A 23,267-nucleotide genomic window follows, 5' to 3' on the forward strand; every position below is an offset into this window, starting at 1 on the left:
TGACCTTTATAGCTGGTTTGAAGTACACAGTCTGTGCACATATGGCTTGTCTTATGATACGATCAATGGCACACATCTGCTGACGGCTCATTAGTCTGTCCATGTTCACTTGGTGATTTCCAGTCAAACGAGGGTGAGACTTTTCATATTCATACTAGGTAATGAGCAAAGTGATTTCTACTGCAGTGCTATGACCAAGTGACTTTAAAGCATGATTAGCGTGTGTTAACAGCTGATAATTTCCTTTAGAAACATTCCTGAGGACCTTTTAGATTGACATCACAGTTGTCTTCAGGCAAGGCTGTCAGAAGCGTGACATCTTTGGTAGTTATACATGATTTCAATCCTGCTACATTTGTATAGTAACGAACAGTCTTTAAAAAAATCACAAACTTAACCTCAGTTGTAGGCCTTTAGTCAGGGTAGAAACCGTATTAATTAAGAAGATGAAAATAAGGCTGTGAAGTATAGACTAACAGTCTTTACAGTGGAATGTACTGGTCTGGTCTTAGATTACATGTAATTTTCACAAATAACAACATTTAAAACTTAAAAAATGTTGTCAGTTCAGTTCTGTGTGTTTTTAAGCAACAATACTATCTCTCAGCCTCGTTTTCATTACTGTTAAAAATTTAAATCTGCATGAAATAAAAATGTACCCTATTTACTTAATTAGCACACATTGCTAGTATTGAAGTCAACAATTAGTGCAAGTTATTCCCATGAAAATAATTGTTAGTTTTAGTAATCTTTAATCTAAATCTGAACATTTCTGAAATGGCATTTCTCTGATGACGTTAGTTTGATGGCTTGGACAGGATATCCTTTACCACTCCCTTCCAACCGTTAATTATCTGCAAGTGAGTGATGGAGAGGAGGAGTGCTAAAATCAAATGTTATGGTGCCACCCTTACTAAGGTCTGTTTTGTCATAATGTTATTGTAAGAGCAGACATTTTTTTCATGCACATTTCCTTTTCCCTTTTATGCTTCATCTTTAAAAATAAATGTAAAGCTAGTTAATAATGTCCTTAGTTTTACCATCAGTTCAAGAACAGAGTGGAGTGACAGACACAGTGATGAAGCTCGTATGTGTTTGTAGTACACAAGCCACGGACGGTTAAGACAGCGGACACAACTACATGTCTCTCTCGCTCTTTCTCTCTCTCTTGCTCTGTCACACACACACAGACACGATGCACAAAACTCTGCATTTGAACTAGTTGTCGACCGATATTGGTTTCTTGATAGCCGATGCCGATATCTTAGAAAAGCAGGGGGTCCAATAGCCGATATAATTTCTTTTTTTTAAATGACAAAGAATATTTCACAAATAAATCAATATTTAATAAAAATATAATTAAAAAGGAAATAAACACTGTAAACAACAGGGCACTCCGTATTTTAGGAAGTTTGTGTCCATTGGGAATCATATTTTTCAAATAAAGCAAAGGTAACACTCATTTTACATACAGCACACAATGAAAATGACATGGATATGACAGTGGGAAAATGCATAAAGGGCAGAATAATTTGAAATCGCAAGTTTAAAGTTTTAAAAAAATGTCAAATATCGGCCCATTGTTTCCCACAGCCTTATTCTATTTGTGGCGGCACTCCTCCGCCCCCATATATATAGCGCAGAGCTCACAAATGCTGCCTTATCAAACATTACATGCAAAATGAAATTAAAATGAATTAGAAAATCTGCTAAATACAGTCGGTTTCCTTCTGAAATAAAGTGATATAAAAACACCTGCACTGGTTTTTGATTTTGAAATGGGCAGTGCTCATGTTTATTCAATGAAGTCAAAGCCTTTTTGAAAATCTATTTGTGGCAATCCACATGTAATTCCTTTTTTCCTGATTGTTTAGCGATCACATCATTTGCTATGTTCATGTATTAAACTGAGACGATGCGCATCAAAGTTTTAGTGGATAAAAGAGTTTCAAACAGTCCTCATCTCTGCCGCGCAGCATCGTTGACACACAACTGATAAACACAGCTCAGCTGTTCAGCGAACGAGTGAATAAAATGACGGAGATGTAAGAAGTGAAAGAGCAGAAAAGCACAGCTTAAACAAACTACAGCTGTTAAAGTTGTCAGCTGTGGATACTGGCAATATTGTTAACAATTCTTGTTTATAATAATTAATAATATGGCTTCTTCTTAACAAGATCTTAGGTCTGTGATGTGTTTTGCAATGCTCTTAATGTGCACTTGCTGTCCAGTAATCACAAAAAGCTTTGTGCTTTGTTACTTTTTAATAAACAAATTAACAGCCTTAAAACTCAATTCTCAATTCAAAAACTGAATTCGAAATCCTAAGGAAATACAAACCATAAATAGGCTACAGTTTTTTTTAAAACAGCTTTACTACTAATAAACATCAAAAGGTAGGCTACACTGTTAAAAAATTACTGTAGATTTTACAGTAAAATACTGGCAGCAGGGTTGCCAGCCATTTTACTGTAATTTTTACAGTAGTCTTACTGTAATTTAATTTACAGATTTTAACTGTATTCTCAATTACAGTAAAGTTCTGTAAATTAAATTACAGTAAGACTACTGTAAAATTTACAGTAACTGGCTGGCAACCCTGCTGCCAATATTTTACTGTAAAATTTACAGTAATTTTTTTTATTTTGTATACTGCATTTTTACAAAAAATATATTATATACTGCATTTTTAATATATTGTATATGCCATTTAACATAATTATTTAAATAGCAAATGCACACATTCCAACTAGATTACTGTGAAAAGCAATTCTTTGAAAAAAGCATATGTGTATTTGCTATATTTAAAGTATGTAAAATTATAGCATACGATATATTTTCCGTATTGCTGACTTAACTTTAACTGCATAAAGTGTTGTATAATGCTTAACTTAATTCACCAAAAAAATTAAATAAATAATAAAATTTGAAATCTAAAAAAAAACAGGTCAAAATGTTATATATCACTGTCAAATTTACATGAAAAAATGTATATTATTTTGAACTCATTTTTATTTATTTTAAAATTATTTTATATTTTTTAATGGATATGAAATTTTGGCATGGTTTCTTTTTTATTACTTGGAACATATTGGCCATCATGGACCTAGATACAAAGAAATATTCAAACTGCGTTATAACTGAAACATGACCAACATGGTCATATTAAAACAGTTCACCCAAAAGTGAAAATTCTGTCATGTCTCACCCTCATGTCATTCCACACCCTTAAGACCTTTGTTCATCTTCACAACACATATTAAGATATTTTTTTATAAAACCTGATGGCCCAGTGATGCCTACATTGCTAGCAAGATCATTTCCTTTTCCAATGCCCAGAAAGGTACTAAAAACATATTTAAAACAGTTTATGTGACTACAGTGGTTCAACCTTAGTGTAATGAAGCGATGAAAATACTTTTTGTGTGCCAAAAAACTATTCAACAATATCTCGTGATGGATTATTTTTTTTAAAAAACACTGCTTCATGAAGCTTCGAAGCTTTATGAATTTTTCAGTTCAAATCAGAGCATATCAAACTGCCAAAGTCACATGATCTCAGTAAATGAGCCTTCGAAAGTGTTTTGCAATTTCAATCGTTCATGTGACTTTTGCAGTTTGATACACGTTCTGAGTATATGATTTGAAACAAAACATTCGTAAAGCTTCTAAGCTTCATGAAGCAGTGTTTTGAGATTGACCATCACTAGATCACTAGGTTGAATAAAATTGTTGTTTTGGGGTTTTTTTTTTTTTGGCAAAAAAAGTATTCTTGTCGCTTTATAATATTTAGGTTGAACAACTGTAGTCACATTAATTGTTTTAAATGTTTTAGAGGCTTTCTGGGCATTGAAAAAAGAAATGATCTTGCTAGAAATGCAGGCTTCACTGAGCCACATCTTAATGTGTGTTGTGAAGATGAACGAAGATCTTACGGGTGTGGAACGACATAAGTAACTATTGACTTAATTTTCATTTTTGGGTGAACTAATCCTTAAAAACCACAAGGACGTTTTCAGATAGCTTTCATCATTTAAAGAATAGACCAATATGGCCAAACAAGTCATACAAACTTTCCATCAAACAGATAAAAATCAACCAAATAACAATTATGCTCCAGATGAAGTTCCATCCCAGGATTCAAAGTGTGACTAAAAATATTGAAAAGAGCAAAGAGGACAATACATTATATATATTACAAAACATAATAATACTTTCAGAAACAAATAGGGGGAGGACAGATACAGTCAGAGACAGATACAGGGATGAGAGGTACAGTCAGAGAGAGACAGAGGGATGAAGAGTACAGTCAGAGACAGATAGAGAACAATAAAAGGAAGACGCAATTTTGGTGTGTGTGTATCCTTACAAATTCCATTGGAATTCCATTGGAATTTGCACAGAAGAGTGGCAACATGTGGGTTGACTGCCACACATTTTCTTCTGTATCACTTGTCTTGTTTTTATTTCGATGGCACTTTTTCCTTGGCTTTGGAAAGTTGGAGATGTCCACTAATAAAAAAACAACAACACATATTTAACTCAATAGCTTGCTGGTGTTAAATAGGGAGACAAATATATTCTCTTCTCGAGTTAAGACACATTGCTTTGAAGGCCTCAACAGAAATAACACTTATAACATAACATTATTAAAAGGAATGTTCTGATATAACTTATCTATAAAATGCTGGTTCTGAAGTTGTTAGAATTCAACCATTACCTTTGAATTAACTCCAAGGTACACACTGCTTCCTCCTGGTACTCAAGATTAAACTAGTAATAAGCAGCAAACAGAGTGGCAAGGCCGGACAGGAAACTGGGCTGAATGCCCTCACACACCACCTCGCCTTCAACACTCAGCATCCAGTGTCCGCTCGTCAAAGTGTCTCCTAAAACAATCAATATCACAATAGTAATTAATACCTATACCATTATTATTTTTATTTTTTTGTATTTCAGATTTTTACATTTACATTATATCCTATAATTAGTAGGGGTGGGATATGGGCATATGCATATGGTCAGTGGTGGATCGATTATGCAGCAAAATGCCTCCTAATGTGAAACAGACTGCAAGCACTTTGTTTTTTTTCTTCCTGAACCTTCGGGTTGTTCATTCATTTGAAATGACTCGAAAAAAGATTTGTTCATTTTGTTGAACGAGACCCTTAATCTGAATTATATGTTCTGAAAAAAAAAAAACTAATTATATCGGCAACAGGCTCATATCGGCTAAACGATATATCTGTCAGGGTCTACTTAAATAATTACTGACTGGTTGTTTGTGACAATATTTGCAAAAATTTTTGTTGTTGTTTTTTTGTAATAAATTATAAAATGCATTATTGCTGGGTGGTGCTATCCACTGCAGAATTCTATAGGAACCAGTGGGAGGCATAAACCTCCTGCAATGGGAACATTCTCACTTATTCATTATAAAACCCCATTATATACCACGGAAGACCCCTCGTTACAAACAGACAGGGCACAGGATGGGGTTTGGCTGAAACACCCTGCTTTGACAAAAACCCCCAGAGAGGAGCAGAGAATGTGGACTAGTTCAGTGGTTTGTGAGAAGCAGGTTCGTTCTTTGGATTTTCCCTCCTCCTCTGTCTCTCTCTTCCTGGGTCTCGCAGTACTTGTCTCGCACATCTGCCACAGTAACATTTTGTGTTTTAAAACCTAACATCTAAAATGCTGAACCATGTGGCTCAGCAAGTGTGGTAGCCCACAAATACATCCACCCTGCATATAAATGCTTACAGAACTCATTTTTTTGTATCTTGCTGGGTCAGTTTTTCACTCTTTACTTTTTTTCCCACTTTAGTATTTGTGTGTGTGTGTGTTAACATAAGTGCAGCCCTGTCTTTTCAGCCCGTTCCCCTCTTAATCAGTCTCACTTCTGTCTCAGACCAGGTGAAATGGAGAAGTGCTGGACATTTCTGCAAGTCTTGCATCCTGTGTATTTTTAAATTAACAGATGAGTATTATCAAAGGGATAGTTCCTCCTAAAATGAAAATTCTGTCATCATTCACTTACCCTTATGCTGTTCCAAACCTGTAAGAAACAACTTGAAAGAAGATCTTTTGAAAAAGGGCTGAAAAGTGACACTGAATGTCAAAAAATCTTCAAAATATTTTTTTTTTCGTGTTCTACAGAAAAAAAGGAAGTCATACAGGTTTGGGAGGACATGAGTGTGGTGAAAACTACATCCTTTTCAGCTTAAAGGTTTTATCAGAAGAGTTCATTCAGAGATTTATTTGCATTCAACAAGCAGAATCATTGAATTTGGCAGGCTTCCTTTTACTTTTGATTCTGATTCTTTCATAGCTCTCTTTTTCTCTTCAGTGGAATTAAACTGTCAGTGTGGTGTGCTGGGTTAGTACGATCAGGAGATGATGTGCAGTAGCAGTGCATTGTGGGTGTAGCTCACTTTGATTACTCACCCTGGGCTTTCTCAGCTTTTTGCTCATTCATGGATGATTCCCTCTTTTTCTCGCTCGTTGTCACGTACACGTACAAACACAGACACACACAAACATATCGGGTGTGAAGTGTGGTTAGCATTTCCCTTTGAGAGGGTTCTGTGTGTCAGTTAGTCAGGCTATTCAGTTTTTTTTTTAAGCAAGAGTTTAGCTAGTAGACATGCACCTCAAAGTGGTTGTGAACAACATTTTAAAATGGTGTAAAGTTTCCATTTCTATCCTGATTTTAGCCGTCTAATTTAAACACTGTTTAAGACTTCTTTAACACTTTAATGTAAAGGGCACTGCTGTGATTGGCTTTCATCTTTGCATGTTAAATGGGATGACCTTGCATGATTAGTCACGACTTAATTTTTTTCTTGCAATACTAGTATCGCAATTTTAATTTGCAAATTTGTCAGGTTAACTTCTATAATCTATAGGCTGCTATATGTAAGCCATCCACCATATTAGAATAGTCAAAGTCAGTCCGGTTATAGTTTTTGTAGTTAGCTGTATATAAAAACTATAGAAGTCAATGGAATGTCCCCATTTAGCCAAGTGAACGTGTGTGTGTATAAAGGTCAAGTTTTTAGTCATTCTTAGGTTAGTTGCTGACCAAAGTGCTAATGATGTTGCACTGTGCTCCTGCAGAGAGTTCACTCTCTGAACAGGAAGAGGGAGGTGTGTGTGTGTGTGTGAGAGCACTGTTTACAGTGTCTGCAGGCAGAGGCCACCATCATTTCCGCTCTGTTTAGAAAACCACCAAACTATTAAAAAAACTGAAAATAGAAAACCCTGCCTTGATTCTGTGAACTCTTTAATGAGATTAGAAGTAACATCTTTTCTCAAACACATGAGGAGATATGAGTGTGTGAGGGAGTGGAAAGCTGTTAATGTACAGTACTAGTAGTATAAACACATTCAGAATGACACATAAGGAACAATAAAAGCAACTCATGTGTCCACCCTCCTACAGACACACACAGTTTTCCTATGTCCACAATGACACTAAGAAATGATGTAGGATTTCTAGAGTCAGCGTGTGTCAAAACCCATGTTGAGATGGAAAAACGGGAGGTTTAAGGGGCTGGTCACACAGAATGCATGTTTGTGCTGCTTTTCCGTATTTCTTTTAATGTAAATATGTTGCTTTAAATACTCAAGCTGTCTTGCCTACAGCTGGATGGGGACAGTATTTAAGCCAGAAAAGATGAAGCTTTATTTCTAGTGCTGATATAGCAGAGTCACTAGATGGCGGCAGAGTGTTTGTGTGGTCAGTGTGCGGTCAGCATTGCATGTGTAGAAACAAATGGATTTTAGTTTCTCAGAGAGCAGCGCTTTCCCCAGGCATGACGTGATGGTTATTGTAGAAAAAATATTATGTGAAGAGCTCTGTTTATTTCTCTCTTAATCACTCTGGTACTTTATTCCTAACAAAAAATATACCTTATATAGTGTCATTTACAGAGTATTGTCATCTACTGACAAATATAAATGCCAGGAATATTATTCACACCACTGATATTCATATTTGATCAGTATGCTGTGAGATGCTCTGTGCATGAACACAAGCAGATAGCCGACCGTCGTACCCACTAGCCAATCAGAGCACAGTGCTGTGACCTCAATAGATCAAAGTGATTTTGGGTGGTAGCACATCCACTCAGAGGGGCAGCCGTCTTTGTCTTTCTTCTGAAGCCCTCCGAAGCTGATCTAGGAACAGCTCTCCTGTCACACCTGCAGACTGAAGCCTGTAAACACAGCAAGTGCACTGACAAATGAATAAAGCCCAGTATTTATTGTCAAAAGCAGGTCCAATGAACTAGTCCACGATGTATTTATTTGTTTATTTATATATTTATTGATGTGGAAAATCCTGAAGTCATGGTTTGTGCTTGAAGAAATGATCAATTCCTCTTAAGGCTGTGCGATATGACAATATATATCGAATGGACGGAATAAAAAGTTTATCGTTTCATATTATGCTCTATCGTTTATTTTGTGGTGTTGCACAAGACATTGTTTGCGGTAATACTTTTTCATGATTTGGATGGGTGCGATCTTACACGCCACCACGGGGCGTGAAGGAGAGACAGAACCAGGTGGAGAACGACCAGCCAGGACAAAACGAAGAGCTCCTTCCTAAACGAGGGACTAGATCTGTAGCATGAACACGCGTTTTTAAGCACTGCAGTTTTAAAACAACTGTTATTAATCTGTTATTAACAGAAACAACAAACAAACAACAGAGCCATATGCGTGCGCCGTCTCTGTTTTTGTGTGAGAGAGGAGTTGTTCTTTTTTGTTATTTTTGCTGCTTTATTGGATTTTAATGATTAAATAAACACTTATATGCATCAGAATCCCTGTCTTTGCAACTATCCTCATAAACACAGTGATTTAGATCTTGAGAGAGTAAAAAGATGAAAAAGAAAACACATATGCAACAGTATACTGGATCTGGCTTTTGGTCTTAAAGGGGAGGCTGTCCAAAATTCGTCCATTCATACAGTTCTGTGCTATTTTTTTATTTTTGTTTTTAGTTTGGTTTTGTTTAGTTTTTAGTATTTTTTTATTTGTAGCAGTGTAGAACAGTGTTAGTAAAGCTGTTTGCAATAGCAGAGAGAGAGATGTTTGATTGCTTAACAGGGCTTTTTGTGTTTGTGCTAGGTTTTGTTTAGTTTTTATGTGTTTTGCTTTGTTTTTGTCAGTTTCTTTTGTTATTTGATTAGAATTCTAGCAATATAGTCCATTAAACAGTCATCAGCTGTTTGAAATTGCACCGAGCGAGAAAGAGGGGTGAGAGGGTTAATTGCTTAAACAGGGTTGGTGATTTGAGGAAAATAGAGGTGAAGAGAACAAACAGTAATACAGAATCAAAGTGCATGATGGGAGGGAAAAGCTCAACTTGCATGTGGCTTGAGGCTGATTTTGGTTTGCAAGTGCTTTACTTGACCTGTCAGTTTTAATGAATGTGATACTGCACCCCCCATGATTCAGGCCCGCCCTCTGTCGTTCTTTCTCCCTCTGCTTTATTCTCTCCTCCCAGCGGTCATATGATCATCCTGCTGGTGCCAGTGGTAGCATCGCTCAAACCCTCAGCGCTGGGGATTTTCTTTAGCTCATCTCATCTCAGAGAGGAGAGGATCAATTATGTACATACAGAGAATAGCCAAGAATAACAAGGGGTAGCATGTTGTTAAATAAATATAGAATATAAATATAAATTGTAAGTTTGGGGGGAAAAAAGGGTGGTTTGACCAAAAAAAAAAAAACTAACACAAAAAGGCCTTTTATATTTTTTCCTTCTGAAATAAATTTTTTATTTCTAAATGTATGTTAAAGCATCTGATTGTTATGCATTTTATTATGTATTTAAATAACTTCCATCAGTTAGGCTGCATTAAAACCAGATCTTTGACATTTTAGGTTCTCAAAACCATTAGTAACACTCATGAACAAAGACCACAATGCGTTGTGTTTGCTTATGGGCAAGTGATGTCATCTTCTAGCTTCGAAGTCAAAGGAAACATGGTTTAAGAAGTTCACAGACACTCTGTTCCTGCACAGCACCATTTTGGTGGTAAAGCTCAGTTGGTTTCCCATCAGTCAGTGGGGCAGAGGGTGGCACTCTGTGTGTATTCTTGAGCGATGTCATCCAGCTCCAGTCAGTGCTAATGAGAGCGGCTCTCACCACAGAGCATGTTAATGGCTTTCTGACCACTTAGCAGGATCAAGTTTTTACTGGCCATTTGTGATTTAAGGGAAAGAGGACAAATGTTGTGTGTGTGTCCTGTGGCGTGTTTGTCGTGGTCTGCTATTTGCATGCTGTTTATACATTTTGTGATGTGGGTTTTTTGGTTGTTACCATCACAGAGTTACCACCCTTCATTATCTCCCCTGAGGTTGGACAATATTAAGGTTTTGGTGTAGGGTGGTATTGAATATTTATTGGCGCACATTGCCATTTCCCTAATGTTTTACCTTTTCTGTCATCTAAATTAAAGTTAATCTTTATAAACACTACTAAAAGCTTCTTTTTAGCAAAACACAGATACCAAAAGTGAAAATGATGTTTATTTTTATAATCAATTAACAACTACTGAATGTTTTTTTTTTTTTTTAACAAAGTAACTGAAACTGAAAATAATATTTAATTATTTAATTTAATCAACATTCAAATAACAAAATGAGTTGTATAAAACAAACATTTAAATTGCTCATAAGGCAGGTTTTATATAAGCTTTTTAATGGTGGCTGTAATAAACGACAGATTTATTAAAACATACATTAAACAATGAGAACAGGTTAAGTAAAAATAAAACAAATAGGTAATCTAGTGCATCTATTTAAGAAAGTGCTCCTGTCTAGAGTTACTTGTTTTAGTTGACCACTGAGTTATAGACACTGAATGGCTTTCCTAAGGATCTAACATTATGTGACACAGGTACGGCTGGGACTGGCACTCTGACTGACCTGAGAAACATTTTCCCTGCAAATATTACATTTACATGACATTTACATTGCATTTATTCATTAAGCAGAAGCTTTTATCCAAAGCGACTTACAAATAAGGACGATGGAAGCAATCAAAAACAACAAAAGAGCAATGATATAGAAGTGCTATAACTAGTCTCAGTTATTAACACATTACATGTAGCAAGGGCTTCTAAATAATATAATAAATAAAAAGAAAACGGATAGAATAGAAAAAGAATAAAGCAAGCTAGTGTTAGAGGTCTTATATGTGTGTGTGTGTGTGTGTGTGTGTGTGTACAAAATAGAAATAGAATACAAAAAAGATTAGAAGGGTAGTTCTATTTTTTTTTTTTTTTTTTTTTTTTTTTTTTAAGAATAGAATATGAATAGTAAGTGTTAGTTAGAGGGTCAAATAAAGATTACAGCTGTCATTATTTGTGTCAGTGTTAGTTATCAGCCATAATATGAAAAAACTTTGTGGTTTTTGGAGCCAGTGCACTAAATTGTTCATTTTTTTTTTTTTTTTTTTTTTCTTGAGTGTGTCTGCGTGTGCAGTGTTATTCTTATTTATGCCTAGTTTGTGTAGCACATCACTCACACGGTCCCTCGTTGGCCTTCATACAGTAACAAAGGGCTGCGTGTGTGCGTGTGTGTGCATTGTGCCAGATCCATATTTGATGAACTGCTACTCATCTCTGCCATGAGTAGCTACACACACACACACACACACGTATAAGTAAGAACTTGTTTCTGTCTGTGTTTCTTATATGTGTGTGTGTGTGTGTGTGTGTGTGTTTGACCTATATTATTCTGCTCTTTGTTTTAACTTTCTGTCACATTGAATGGTCTCATGCATAGACACAACTGGATTGTGCAGAGATTGTACACGTTTACATGCCCACGTGCACACACACACACACTCTCTTGGCAAGAGACGGTGCTTTAATTTGGGTTCTTTGGGGGCCTTTCTTACGGTCTGATTTCAGAAGACCTCTGGCGAGACATTAGAGTTTGTACACATATAGCTGAAGTGTTTAAGTGGATACACTGAAATGCAGTTTATGTATGAATCTGTAATGAGTAAGTATACTGTGTGTGTGTGTGTGTGTGTGTGTGTGTGGACGGTGTTCTTTGTGTTGGGTTTAGTGCCGGCAGCTTGCTGTGAGAGGTTGGGAGGGAATCCTCCCAGAGCCTTTGTGTCCTTATTGAAGTTGTTCAGTCTGGCTTATCACAACCCATGCCCTGTGTGTGTATGTGGGGGTGGGGTTTGGGGGAAAATGACTGTCTTTTTAGGGGTTTGTAACCCCCTCTTTGGGGTTTGTAATCGGGGGTTCTTTGTTGCCTAAGACATGATGCATGAAGTTCATTCTCTCTGTCTACCTCAGATAATTGGCATCTTTATCAGTGAAATGATGGGAGGGCTTGTAAACATTGATTTCATTGTTCTATACATGATTGTGTGAGAGGTGTCTTGTGAAGTAAAGCCGTCCTTGGTAGTTCAGAAAGATTAATTAAGGCGTCCTTATTAGAGATGTTCCGATACCCTTTTTCTCTTCCCGATACCGATTCCGATACCTGGGCTCAGGGTATCGGCCGATACCGAGTAATGATCCGATACCTGGGTGTATATCTGTATATACAGCTGTATATACTACTAGCCCTGTGTAAATTGCTAGAATTTTTTTATGGTGTGCTTCAGACAGATCCCTCAATAAAACATGAACAAATACATGGTGAACTACTGTATTTATTACAGTATTTTTATTATCTAACATGAATTTGACAGTATTATTTATTTTCTTATGCAAAAAAGAACTTCAAATGCAGCCAAAAATCTAACACCGCAAACTAAAAAAGGTATTTAAGTTTTACAATATAACTGTATAAAAAAACTGCAACAAATAAGTCTAGGAATATAAAAAAAGATCTATTAATCAGATAATCTCTAACAAGTAAAAAACAAGTAAAAAACAAGCAACCATCTAGGCATAATTATTATTATTATAGAGATGTATTATTATTACTGTAGGCTACAACAGTAGCTTTATATATTGTCAATTTACTCATGTAAACCAAACATTTATTTTAATGGGCTGCCATGAAGATCTTTGAGTGTCTGTGTTTATGATATGACAGTATTCTCAAATGAAACGGTAAATTCTCATGAAGTGACGGTTTATGCGTTCGTGTCCTCATGACACACAGCAGAGACTACAAAACAGCGAGCTCTCGCGCATCTGTGCCAGTCACCCACAGAGATGTAGATTTTGCGGGAGTAATATTTAAATAGTATTTTGCAGTTTAATATTCACAGACACTAGTATATATTCGGCTACTGTCTGGAGCCCTGCGTTTTGACTTACACGGAAGCGACTGAACGCAGTTGCCGGTACTGAATATACTCGAGAGTCTGTAACTACCGGTACTACAGAGACATACTGCTAACCACTGATCTATAATATAGTAGCGGCTTCACTGTCTTTTGGCAGTTTAGAATGTGATGAGTGATCCAGTCATATATAGATAAGGGCTGCTAACGCGTTTTCATTTCTTCTTCGCTGCTCTAAACAGGGGTTGCTTGTGGCAACACAGCACAACTTCCTGTGTTTTCAATGCATTTTGAGCAGCGAAGAAGAACCGTGCAGCGGTTAGGCAAAGCTTGCGGTCATAACTAGGTCTTTTTTAAGAAAATGGTATCGGATCGGTATATGGGTTCATGTACTCGCCGATGCCGATGCCAGAATTTGTTGTGGTATCGGAGATATTTCCGATACTAGTATCGGAATCGGAACAACTCTAGTCCTTATAAAAGAGCATGAGGTTTGTTGAGGTGGATCATTTTTAATTAGAGATATTCAGATGCTAGTATATTATTATTGTTTTTTAGTTAAATCTTATGCATGTTCTGTAAGCATTAAATATCAGGGATGCACAAATGTCCAAATTCTGGCCAGTATGGAAAAGCCAATAATTGTGATTTCATGGCTAACAATAATAATAAAAAAAGCCTTATAATAATCCTGTAATAACACTATACTACCATAAAAAAAGGAAAAAACAGAAGAATGAGCAGATAAACTTTTTTCACCATCAATAATACAAAATCTTTCTTGTTTTCTGATGGATCGTGTGGCACTGAAGACTGGAGTAATGCTGAAAATCCAGTTTTGCCATGTCAGCAATAAATTACATTTTAAATAATATTTAAAATAGAAAACTGTTATTTAAAATTGAATAATATTTCACAATATTACTTTATGTATTTTGGATCAAATAAATGCAGCCTGAAAACATAAAAAAATCTTATCCAACCTAAACTTTTGATTGGTACTTACTTAAAATATATGTGGTTTTAAGAGTGCAGAGAAAATATCGCATGACCCTTTCTTTCTTTCTTTCATTTTCTTCTGCAATGAAACATATGGTGTTTTTGGTTACACAGTATTAAAAAAAAACTAAAAATAGAAGGGGGAAAATAACAATATTTATGTTGATAACTGGACGTTATTTAACTGAGGTTATTTAAACAAATTAAAAAACATAATTGATAACTTGGTTTCATTTGATAGTAGATATTAAGCTTGAAATGCATTAAAATATTTCAGATTTGAAACTGAAATACTTGTGCATTATTCAACCAATAATAATAGAGGGTTTCTGCTTTTGATGGTGATGCTGTATGACACCCTGGACACATGGGAAGCACATTACATCTACTATACTTCTGTATCCTACATTCGTATGGATGTATCTAGTATCTAGAGAGTGCCAGAGTGAGCTGGGTATCCTTATGCATATCTCACACAGCATGAGCTCAACATGAGCATCATCAGCCTCTCCAGGACCAGTGAGGATGAGATGATGAGCTGCCTGCCACAGGAAGTGACGGAGAGAGATTTGACATGGCTCATCTGCTCCAGACCTTACACGCTCTCCTTCCATCTATCTGCATCCCTCGTTCTTTCATGTTTTTGAACCAGCCTCCTGCTGTGGGTGTTTCTCCATCCATCTCCTCTTCTCCAGGGTTCAGTGTCTGCGTTCCTCTCCTGCGGTTAGCGTTCCTGCTCTCTCTTCAAAACGTGATAACACACACACTAAAAAATATACTCAATATTCTGAAGATATTTGCAGTGATAAGCAAGTGACATTATAAATATTTCAATAATCTTATGTGCGTTGGCCATTAGGTTTTCCCATTGAATAAAACATTAGTCCAGTTTCCAGGTCCGTCTTTTTATAGCATTTATAATTGTTTTTAACCCTTTTACTCTAATGAATTTTTTAATCTAATGAGAAACACGTGTGAATGCAAAATTGTTATTTTTTTTGCCCAGCCCTGACACACGCACTGTGTTTTTTGGAGGGAAGGGGGTTGCTGCCACATTGCCTCAAATCCCTGTGGAGGATTCTTAATGTCAGAGCTGCTCCGAGAGAGAGAGAGAGAGAAAAGAGAAGCGTAGAGCTTGAGAAGAAGAGGCATTTGAATGAATTATATCATTTGTGGTTGCTAGGGTGTTATGGGAGGTTGCTAGGTGTTTGCATACTTGCCCAAGTCAAAACAGCCCACTCTTAAAGGGAAAGTTCACCCTTAAATCAAAAAGTCTTCATTTTTTACTCACCCTCATGTTGTTCCAAACCTGCATGACTTTCTTTCTTATGTAAAACATATATATTTATATATTTTTTGAGAATTGTGTTTTTATTTTATTTTTTGTCAAATGGAACTCAGTGGTCACCAAAATGTTTTTTTTTTTTTTTTTTTCAAAACATCTTTCAGGTTCTGCAGAAGGAAGTCAGTCATACAGGTCTGGAACAGCATGAGGGAGAGTACATTATTGCAGAATAGATATCTTTGAGTTAACTATCCCTTTAAGTCTCTGTACTTGTAAAGGTTTGGATTTACAGCTATGTACAGTTTTTCAGTGAAGTTCCACAGGCACAATTATGTCATTTTAAGAATTAATGTAATCAGTTATTGCACATATGTAATATTGCATAAGGGCAAAAGATTACCCCACACAGATTTTTAACCAGCTCAAGTTGACTGCATTAACCAGCAGAATTCTGCTTGGTTTGACTGTCTACATATATCACAGCATCATTGACAATACTCAATGGACCATGACATTTCAACAAGAATTGGCTTATATAGCCACACCTTTAGACTAGAGATTTTTCCACTTTTATTTTTTTAATCATTCACTAAGTGAAAATCGAAATCACCAAAAGTCAGACAATAAAATACGAACTTCAATATTATTGCTAAGCATTTGTTCCTATCCCTAATCCTACGTATAAACAACAGTAATAGTGTCCTTGCAAGCACTACTAATTAGAGATAGGAGTGAAATGAAAAAGAAAGAGAGGATAAAAGACAACAAGAAAGAGGCAATGGATTGAAGAAAAGAGGATTGAGTGAGTGAGTGAGCGAGAGAGAGAGAGAGAGCGCGAGCGAGCGAGTGGAGGAGGAGTGCCTCCCCTTCCCATAGCAACCGTTGGCAGCGATCGGCTCTAGCCTGTTGTTTTGCATGCGAGGTGCTGTAGTACAAACGCACACACACTGACGCGTGCATCTCTCCTCAGCAACACACAGCGGCTTCTTATTTCTCAAACTCAAATGTTTGGCTCCCTTCATGTTCTCTAAGGAGAGATCAGGCGAGTGACAGTGAAAGTGAAGAGAGCGGAGGCGCAGCACTGGAGGAGACGACAGACAGAGGGATGGAGCACCTGAGCACTCGCCAGCTGCCCAGGCTCTCCTGGATAGACACGCTCTACAGCAGTATGTACTGACGACTCTCTCGTCCTCGCTCCAGCATCTGTGTGTGTGTGTGTGTGTGTGTGTGTGTGAGAGTGAGATGTGCTAATATTGTTATCTTCAGCTGTATGTGAATGAGACTCTCAAACATCTTTTGTTGTTTAGTACAGTGGTACAGTAATAGATACTATGGTATTAATTAATATGTCAGTGTACTATAGTATCACTTCAGTACTTCTGTTGTAAGTTCAAAGTCCAGCTGACTAAACAAGTCATTACTCCTTATTCCTTCTTTTTTTCCCATTTCTTCAATTTTTTCTAGTCTTCCTTTTTTGCGTCTTTTTTCTTCCTCTTCCTTCTTTTTTCTTTTACGCCTCTTTGATCCCTCTTCTTTTTTATTCCCTTTCTTTCTTTCTCTCTCTCTCTCTCTCTCTCTCTCTTTCTTTCTCTCTCTCTCTCTTTCTTTCTTTCTTTCTTTCTTTCTTGTCATCCATCCAGTGTTGTTATTGTTAACTAAAACTATTAATATATATAAATATTCATAGTAGAAACATAAAAAAAATGTTAGAAATGTTGCCTTGGAAACTTAAATCAGTCAATAAAAAAATAAATAATACTAATAATTGAAACTGGAAAACAAAAACAAAAATAAAAACTAATGTAAAATTTTAATAAATATTATAAGATAAATTTTTCATTTCCTTTCTTTCTTCTCTTTTTTAATTTCTCTGCTTTCTCTGTTCCTTCTTTCTCACCTTTTTCACTTTCATCTTCCTTCTTTCATCCGTTTTCTCTTCTCGTTCTCTCCTTTATCTTCTCACATTCTTGTTTTATGTTGTGTCTTTCTGAACACCTTATTGTTTCTTTCTCTTTTCCCTTTCTTCCCAATATCATCCCTGTCTTCCCTCTCTTTTCTTTCTCTCTACTTCCCTTTTCCATCTTTCTGCCATTTTTCCACCTCTTATCCCTGTCCCTTTTTCCATCTTCTCTTTTCCTTCTCGTACCTCTTTTCCCTTTCTTCTCCCATCTCTGTTTTCTCTTCTCATTTGTCACCTTTTGTTTTCCTTTTCTCATGCCTGTTTTCTCCTCACTCTACCTTCTTTTTTTTCTCTCATCCTTCCATCTCATATAACCTCCAGTCAAATAAAAATATACACGGTTGACTTTGATATACAAAATGTGTTTGTATGAGACCCAAAGTACATGCTGTTCTCAAATGTTATTATATATTATACAGTAGCGGAGTAGCTATTATATATAATATCAAATGTTGTTGACTGTTTACAGTCAGATGGGCTCTTCATCTCTGGGTGGAAGTCATGTGGGTTTGTGGGTAATGCTGGACTGAGGAGATGCACTTGTTGTGGTTGTTTAGTCTGCCGTTCATTTGCTCTGGCTGTAAGGTTAAGTTATATAAAGGGCTTTCAGAGAATGTTAAATGGAAGAAAGCCTGGCAGAAACGCAGGGATGGAGGGGTAATGGAGCGCAGAGAGAGAGAGAGAGAGAGAGAGAGAGAGAGAGGAAGAGCTTATTTCATTCACTACAGAGAATCCATTGAGGAGTTAACCAGGAAAGCACTAATCTACCACAACCCCCCCCCCATAATTTCACACTGAATTATATGAGATTTTGCTTTGTGCATGAGTCACAGTGTGTGTGTTTGTGTGTGTGTGTTTGTGTGTTTGTGTGTGTATGATAATTTATGTAATTGGTAATTCAGGAAAAGGGACTATTGCCCCACAAGATTAGTTTCACCCCTCGTACTCCCATATTTACACCCTCACATGCCGTGTGTGTGTGTGTGTGTGTGTGTGTGTGTGTGTGTGTGTGTGTGTGTGTGTGTGAGGTTAATGCATTCTAGTATTACCATGTCAGTGCTCATGTGCTTCAGGACTGAGGAAGCAGGAAGCAAGATTATTTGTTGTATATGTTGTTTTCATCTGCCTGTTTTGAGCACCATAGTAGAGAAAGAACACTGATTATTTCAGTTACAAAACAATTATTACAAATATCAGTGAGTTTTTATTTTTAATGGAGAGACAACATGAGATTTTAAGCGAACAAAAGAGCAAGAGAACAGTGAGAGACTTCAGCGCCTGATAACATATGTAGATATTTTTGGAGTAAATTACCTCACGGGGGTATAACATCTCTTCCCACATTCAGCTTTTGTCTGGTTTTGATGACCTTACCAATGAAGAGACATTAAAAACACAAACCCAAATCAAAGCCCTCCTCAGTCTCTGTCAGTCATGACCCCAGCACTCATGAACATCCACTAACAAGCCTCATTACCTGCTTTACAGTGTTCAATAACAGTGTTTTGGGGTTGACTTTGACTCACAGAAGGTACAGGCTTGTTAAAAAAGAAAAAAAGTACAGCCACTTAATAATTTATAGGCATTATTAAATATTAAAAGGCTTTCTTGCTTAATAAAGGATGTACATTTTTAAATGACGTGATGTTTCCGTAGAGGCTAATATCAATAGTAGTGAGAGTATATTAACAGCAGCAAATTTAATCATACTTGATGTTTTCATAACATGCCAATGGGGAATTCACATTGCCAGATTTTTTTCTCATGGAAGCATAAAAATAAAATCAATCTTCATCGGTTTGTTTATCTGTTAATTTCAGGTGTGGGTATAGAATTTAAATGGATTGATTCTGGTTATTAAAGCCATATATTCAGTTGATCTCGGTGGATCTGTCTTCCACCTCCTCACAGCGTTTTCTCCGTGTGCCTCGCTGATATCATCTCCTGCCTCCTCTACTCTTTCTCTGCTCTGTTGTCATGGTTTCCTCTGTTCAGAGTGCTTGAGAGGCAGCAAACTTAGTCAGACATTGATGTGGAGTGTGTGTGTGTGTGTGTGTGTGTGTGTGTGTGTGTTCAGGTTCAGCAGCTGTGGTCAAACTCACTTTGTTAGACTGAATCAGGCTGGTAGAACATGAGTCTTGTGGGATTATTCTCTCGAACTGAGATATTCCATCCTCCTGTCACTTCCTGTATATCTGCATCTCTTTTTAAATTCCTGTTGTGTGTCCGATTCAACAACAACACACACACACGCGCTAATCTCTATGGGGGTGTTTTTCCTTTCTTGCCCTTAACAAATCAATATAATTTGTTGTAAACAAACCCTTTTATGAACTAAAAACCACTTTCTGAAAAGCACTCAAAATGTGGAAAATATGAGTCATAATGCACTGTAAATGTGTGGTCACAGTTATAGTTTTTCAGTGGAATTTTGCAATGAAAACCATTCATTTCAATTGGAAGTCTGGATGTTTGCATTGAAAAATCCCCAACACAGTTTTCACATTGGGTTCAGTTGATCATGATAATTTGCCACATTGACTAACATGACTGACTTGGTTTGAAAGTGTCTTCTGTGTGTGAGAGCGGGGTTTCGCACATCGCTACACTTGACAGTAGACAATTGACCTTTTTTGCAAAAATTGATCTGAAACTTGACCATACCTTAACTGTTGCAGGTTGTTGTCGGTGGTTGCTTAATGGGCAGAAAAAAGCCCACACTTAAAGGGATAGTCCAGCCAAAAATGAAATGTCTGTCATCATTTACTCACCTCTTAACAGTTTCGGTTCCTACTGACTTCAGTTGTATGGAATTTGACAAAAAATACAAGTCTAAAATACAAATCTAAGACTAGGGCTGTGCAAAAAATCCAAACATTTTTATGCGCATTTCGTCAGTAAAGGCGCTCCTGTAATTGGAAGTATATCTCCAGCACATGCGTTCAGATCAGGGTTGCCAGGTTTTCAAAACAAATCCTTCCCAGTTGCTTCTCAAAACTAGTCCAAAACTGTATTGGGGACATGAAAAACAACCGCAGACTTGGCAACACTGGTTCAGGTGGAGTGGCATTTACTACACAGAGCCATAGTCCACCGACAAGCTACACAAAATCGCTTTAAAAATCGACAAAGAATCGCCTGTGATTTTGGAATTGATTTTGTGTGGATTTTCAGTGAATTACGGCTCTGTGTAGTAAAGGCAAACAAGTTGTAGTAGTAATAGTTGCCAAGTCTACGGTTATTTTTCATGTCCACGGGTCGAAGCAATAATGTGATGTTTAGCTCCTAAAATGCAAATTTTACCAAGGCAACCCTGCCAAAAAAACTTGTATTTTAACCCCAGGACACCATTTTTATCGTGGAACCTCCTGGAAACATGATTGTTCTAGTTTTGGACTAGGTTTGAGAAGCAAGTGGGCAGGATTTGTTTTGAAAACCTGGCAACCCTGATCTGAACGCACGTGCTGGAGATGTACTTCTAATCACAGGAGCGTCTTTACTGATGAGATGCGCATGAAAATTACATTTGATTTATTGCACAGCCCTATCTAAGACAATGGTGACCAAATGGTTTGGCCACTAACATTCTTCAAAATATCATCTTTTGTGTTCAGCAGAAGGAAAATCGTACAGGTTTTGAATGGTATAAGAGGGAAAAAACTGGATTGTGCTAAATTCTTTCCTGATATTTTGCTGTAGTTTTATCATCTGGAAGGTCAAAATTGCAAATTTGTTTTCTTAGAAAATCACCAGCACACCTCTTATTAATAAGCCATGTGATTTTAGGTGTCATTCAGTCCCATAGAATAATCTTATCAAGGCATACAAATGTAAAAGGTTTCATACGTCCATCTTCATCATCCTGAAGTCTACAATACACGTCATAATTCCCAGTGTCAGTTAGTTTCAGAGGCACACAACAATATTGAGCACAGTTGCTCTCTTGTGACTGTACATGAGCATCAGAAGAGCTCTGTTACATAAGAGACAGAAAGAGAGGGTGAGAGAGTCATACCCACTACTGCAGGAAGGACATTGACATTTACAGACGCTTTCTTAGCAAACCAGAAACCAAAAAATAACGACTTTATGTAGGTTTTCATGAACACTTACAAAATAAAACATTAATTCAGTCTTTTTTTCATTTTATTTAAATATTTTTTTACATTTATTAATTCCAGTTCTATACGGAGCATGCTGGGAACTACAAATCCTTACCTAGTTTATGCAATTTTACTTTAATAATTTAATCATTTAAAATTATTTGTGTGGGACCAATGTAAATGGATTAAATAAAATTCTGTTTTAAAAATGTAAATGAATGTTAAAATAATTTTCGACTGAAGAGACACACAAAGTGTCTGTTAATTTATGTGCAGTTCTGAACTTGATTCATTTAAAATGAAATGTTTAAGCGTTAAATTTATCTTATTCGAATGCATAATTAGATCTCTGAGCCCTGGCCGTATGCCTTTTTGGTCCTTTTCCACCAAGGAACGTGTGTGTGTGTGTGTGTGTGTGTGTGTGTGTGTGTGTGTGTTGTGTGTTCTGTGTGTGTTGTCATTGTTGAAGACATGCCCTGCCCTGCCCTGCCCGGCTGGTAACCGGGGACCTCTTAACTCTGCCCTCAGATTGTTAACCAATCAGAGTGCAGTATCACAGACCACACACCAGATGGCTCAGCCAATGGGACCTCTGGCCTCCTTTTACTCCACCGGGGAGTCGAGGCAAGATTAAGCATTCAGGCCAGTCAAGAGGAAGAGAGGAGAAAGGTGTGGGGAGGATGAGGATGAAAGGAGAGTTAGCCATCCTTTAGTAAGAGAGCAGCCATGAGGAGCCCTCTCACCGTGGGGGTTCTCCTCTTTTACCTTCAGTCATGTCCAAACTTTCAGGTGTTTCCAGCCTTGCACATTTCAGTCTTTTTTTTTTTACTTTCCATTAACTGTATTAGACTAAAAGTTCTTGATGGCATAATATCCAGTGACCACTAATGTGCTAATGTTCTCGGGGCTTGAAAGGGAGTTTCTAGGTGGTTGCTAGTGTGTTCTGGGTGATTTAATTCTAGTAGGTAAAAAAAAATAGACTTAAGTCTTGATGATGGCTTGGGTCCTCCTTCAGTGTTTGTTGAAAGTCTTATTGTCCACCATAAATCTGATCAAGGAACGGTGATGCTTATCAAATGATCTGTAGCTATGAGTTTTAGCTCCGCTTTGAACTTTGAGGCTCTTGCTAATAGAAGCTTTGATGGAGAGATCACAGTCTTTGTCTTCTCTCTAATAAGTTAATATCAGAGCCACAGGCTCATGTTCTAAAGATGTCATCTTTCCAGACCTGATTAATCTGCTTTGAAGAAAACTGATCAATGTCAGAGATCCCCTGTGGCACAGCTACAGCTCACACCCTCCATGTTTATTCACATTTTTCTTTGTGTTTGTCTTTTATCTTTTTTATTCTTCCTTATATCACCTCCTCATCATCTTCTTTTCTCCTCTCTCTCATCCACCGTTTCTGCCTCTTTTTTATTAATTTTTTTCCCCACCTTCTCCTCCTTGTTCACCTTCTCTTTTCATTCTCTTTCTTTTTATTCTTATTCTCCTTCGTCGCTCATACTGTCAGAGATTGATTGACGTGTCTGTGTTTGGGACCATTGGGAAGATTTCATGGCTGAGCAAAATTGATTCAGGTCAGTTATCTGCAGAAATGGAAATATGTACAGTGGCACCGTACAGACACTGATTTAAATGCGT

At 37.0% G+C, this 23,267-nt stretch overlaps 1 protein-coding gene across 2 annotated transcripts in view; it reads left to right on the forward strand.

Moving 5' to 3' along the window:
- LOC127996230 (active breakpoint cluster region-related protein-like) overlaps positions 1-23,267 on the forward strand; it is a 137,415-nt gene that overhangs the window by 12,590 nt on the left and 101,558 nt on the right. The window contains exon 1 of one of the 2 annotated variants that reach the window (XM_052591931.1): positions 16,472-16,726. The exons of the other annotated variant lie outside the window; for it this stretch is intronic. Within the exon in view, the coding sequence (XP_052447891.1) occupies positions 16,666-16,726 (61 nt within the window). The 5' untranslated portion in view covers positions 16,472-16,665. Of the gene's footprint in view, positions 1-16,471; positions 16,727-23,267 lie in introns of those variants that run through there. 2 annotated transcript variants of the gene reach the window in all.

The sequence above is a fragment of the Carassius gibelio genome, chromosome A5 (assembly GCF_023724105.1).
Source record: "Carassius gibelio isolate Cgi1373 ecotype wild population from Czech Republic chromosome A5, carGib1.2-hapl.c, whole genome shotgun sequence".
Taxonomy (NCBI): domain Eukaryota; kingdom Metazoa; phylum Chordata; class Actinopteri; order Cypriniformes; family Cyprinidae; genus Carassius; species Carassius gibelio.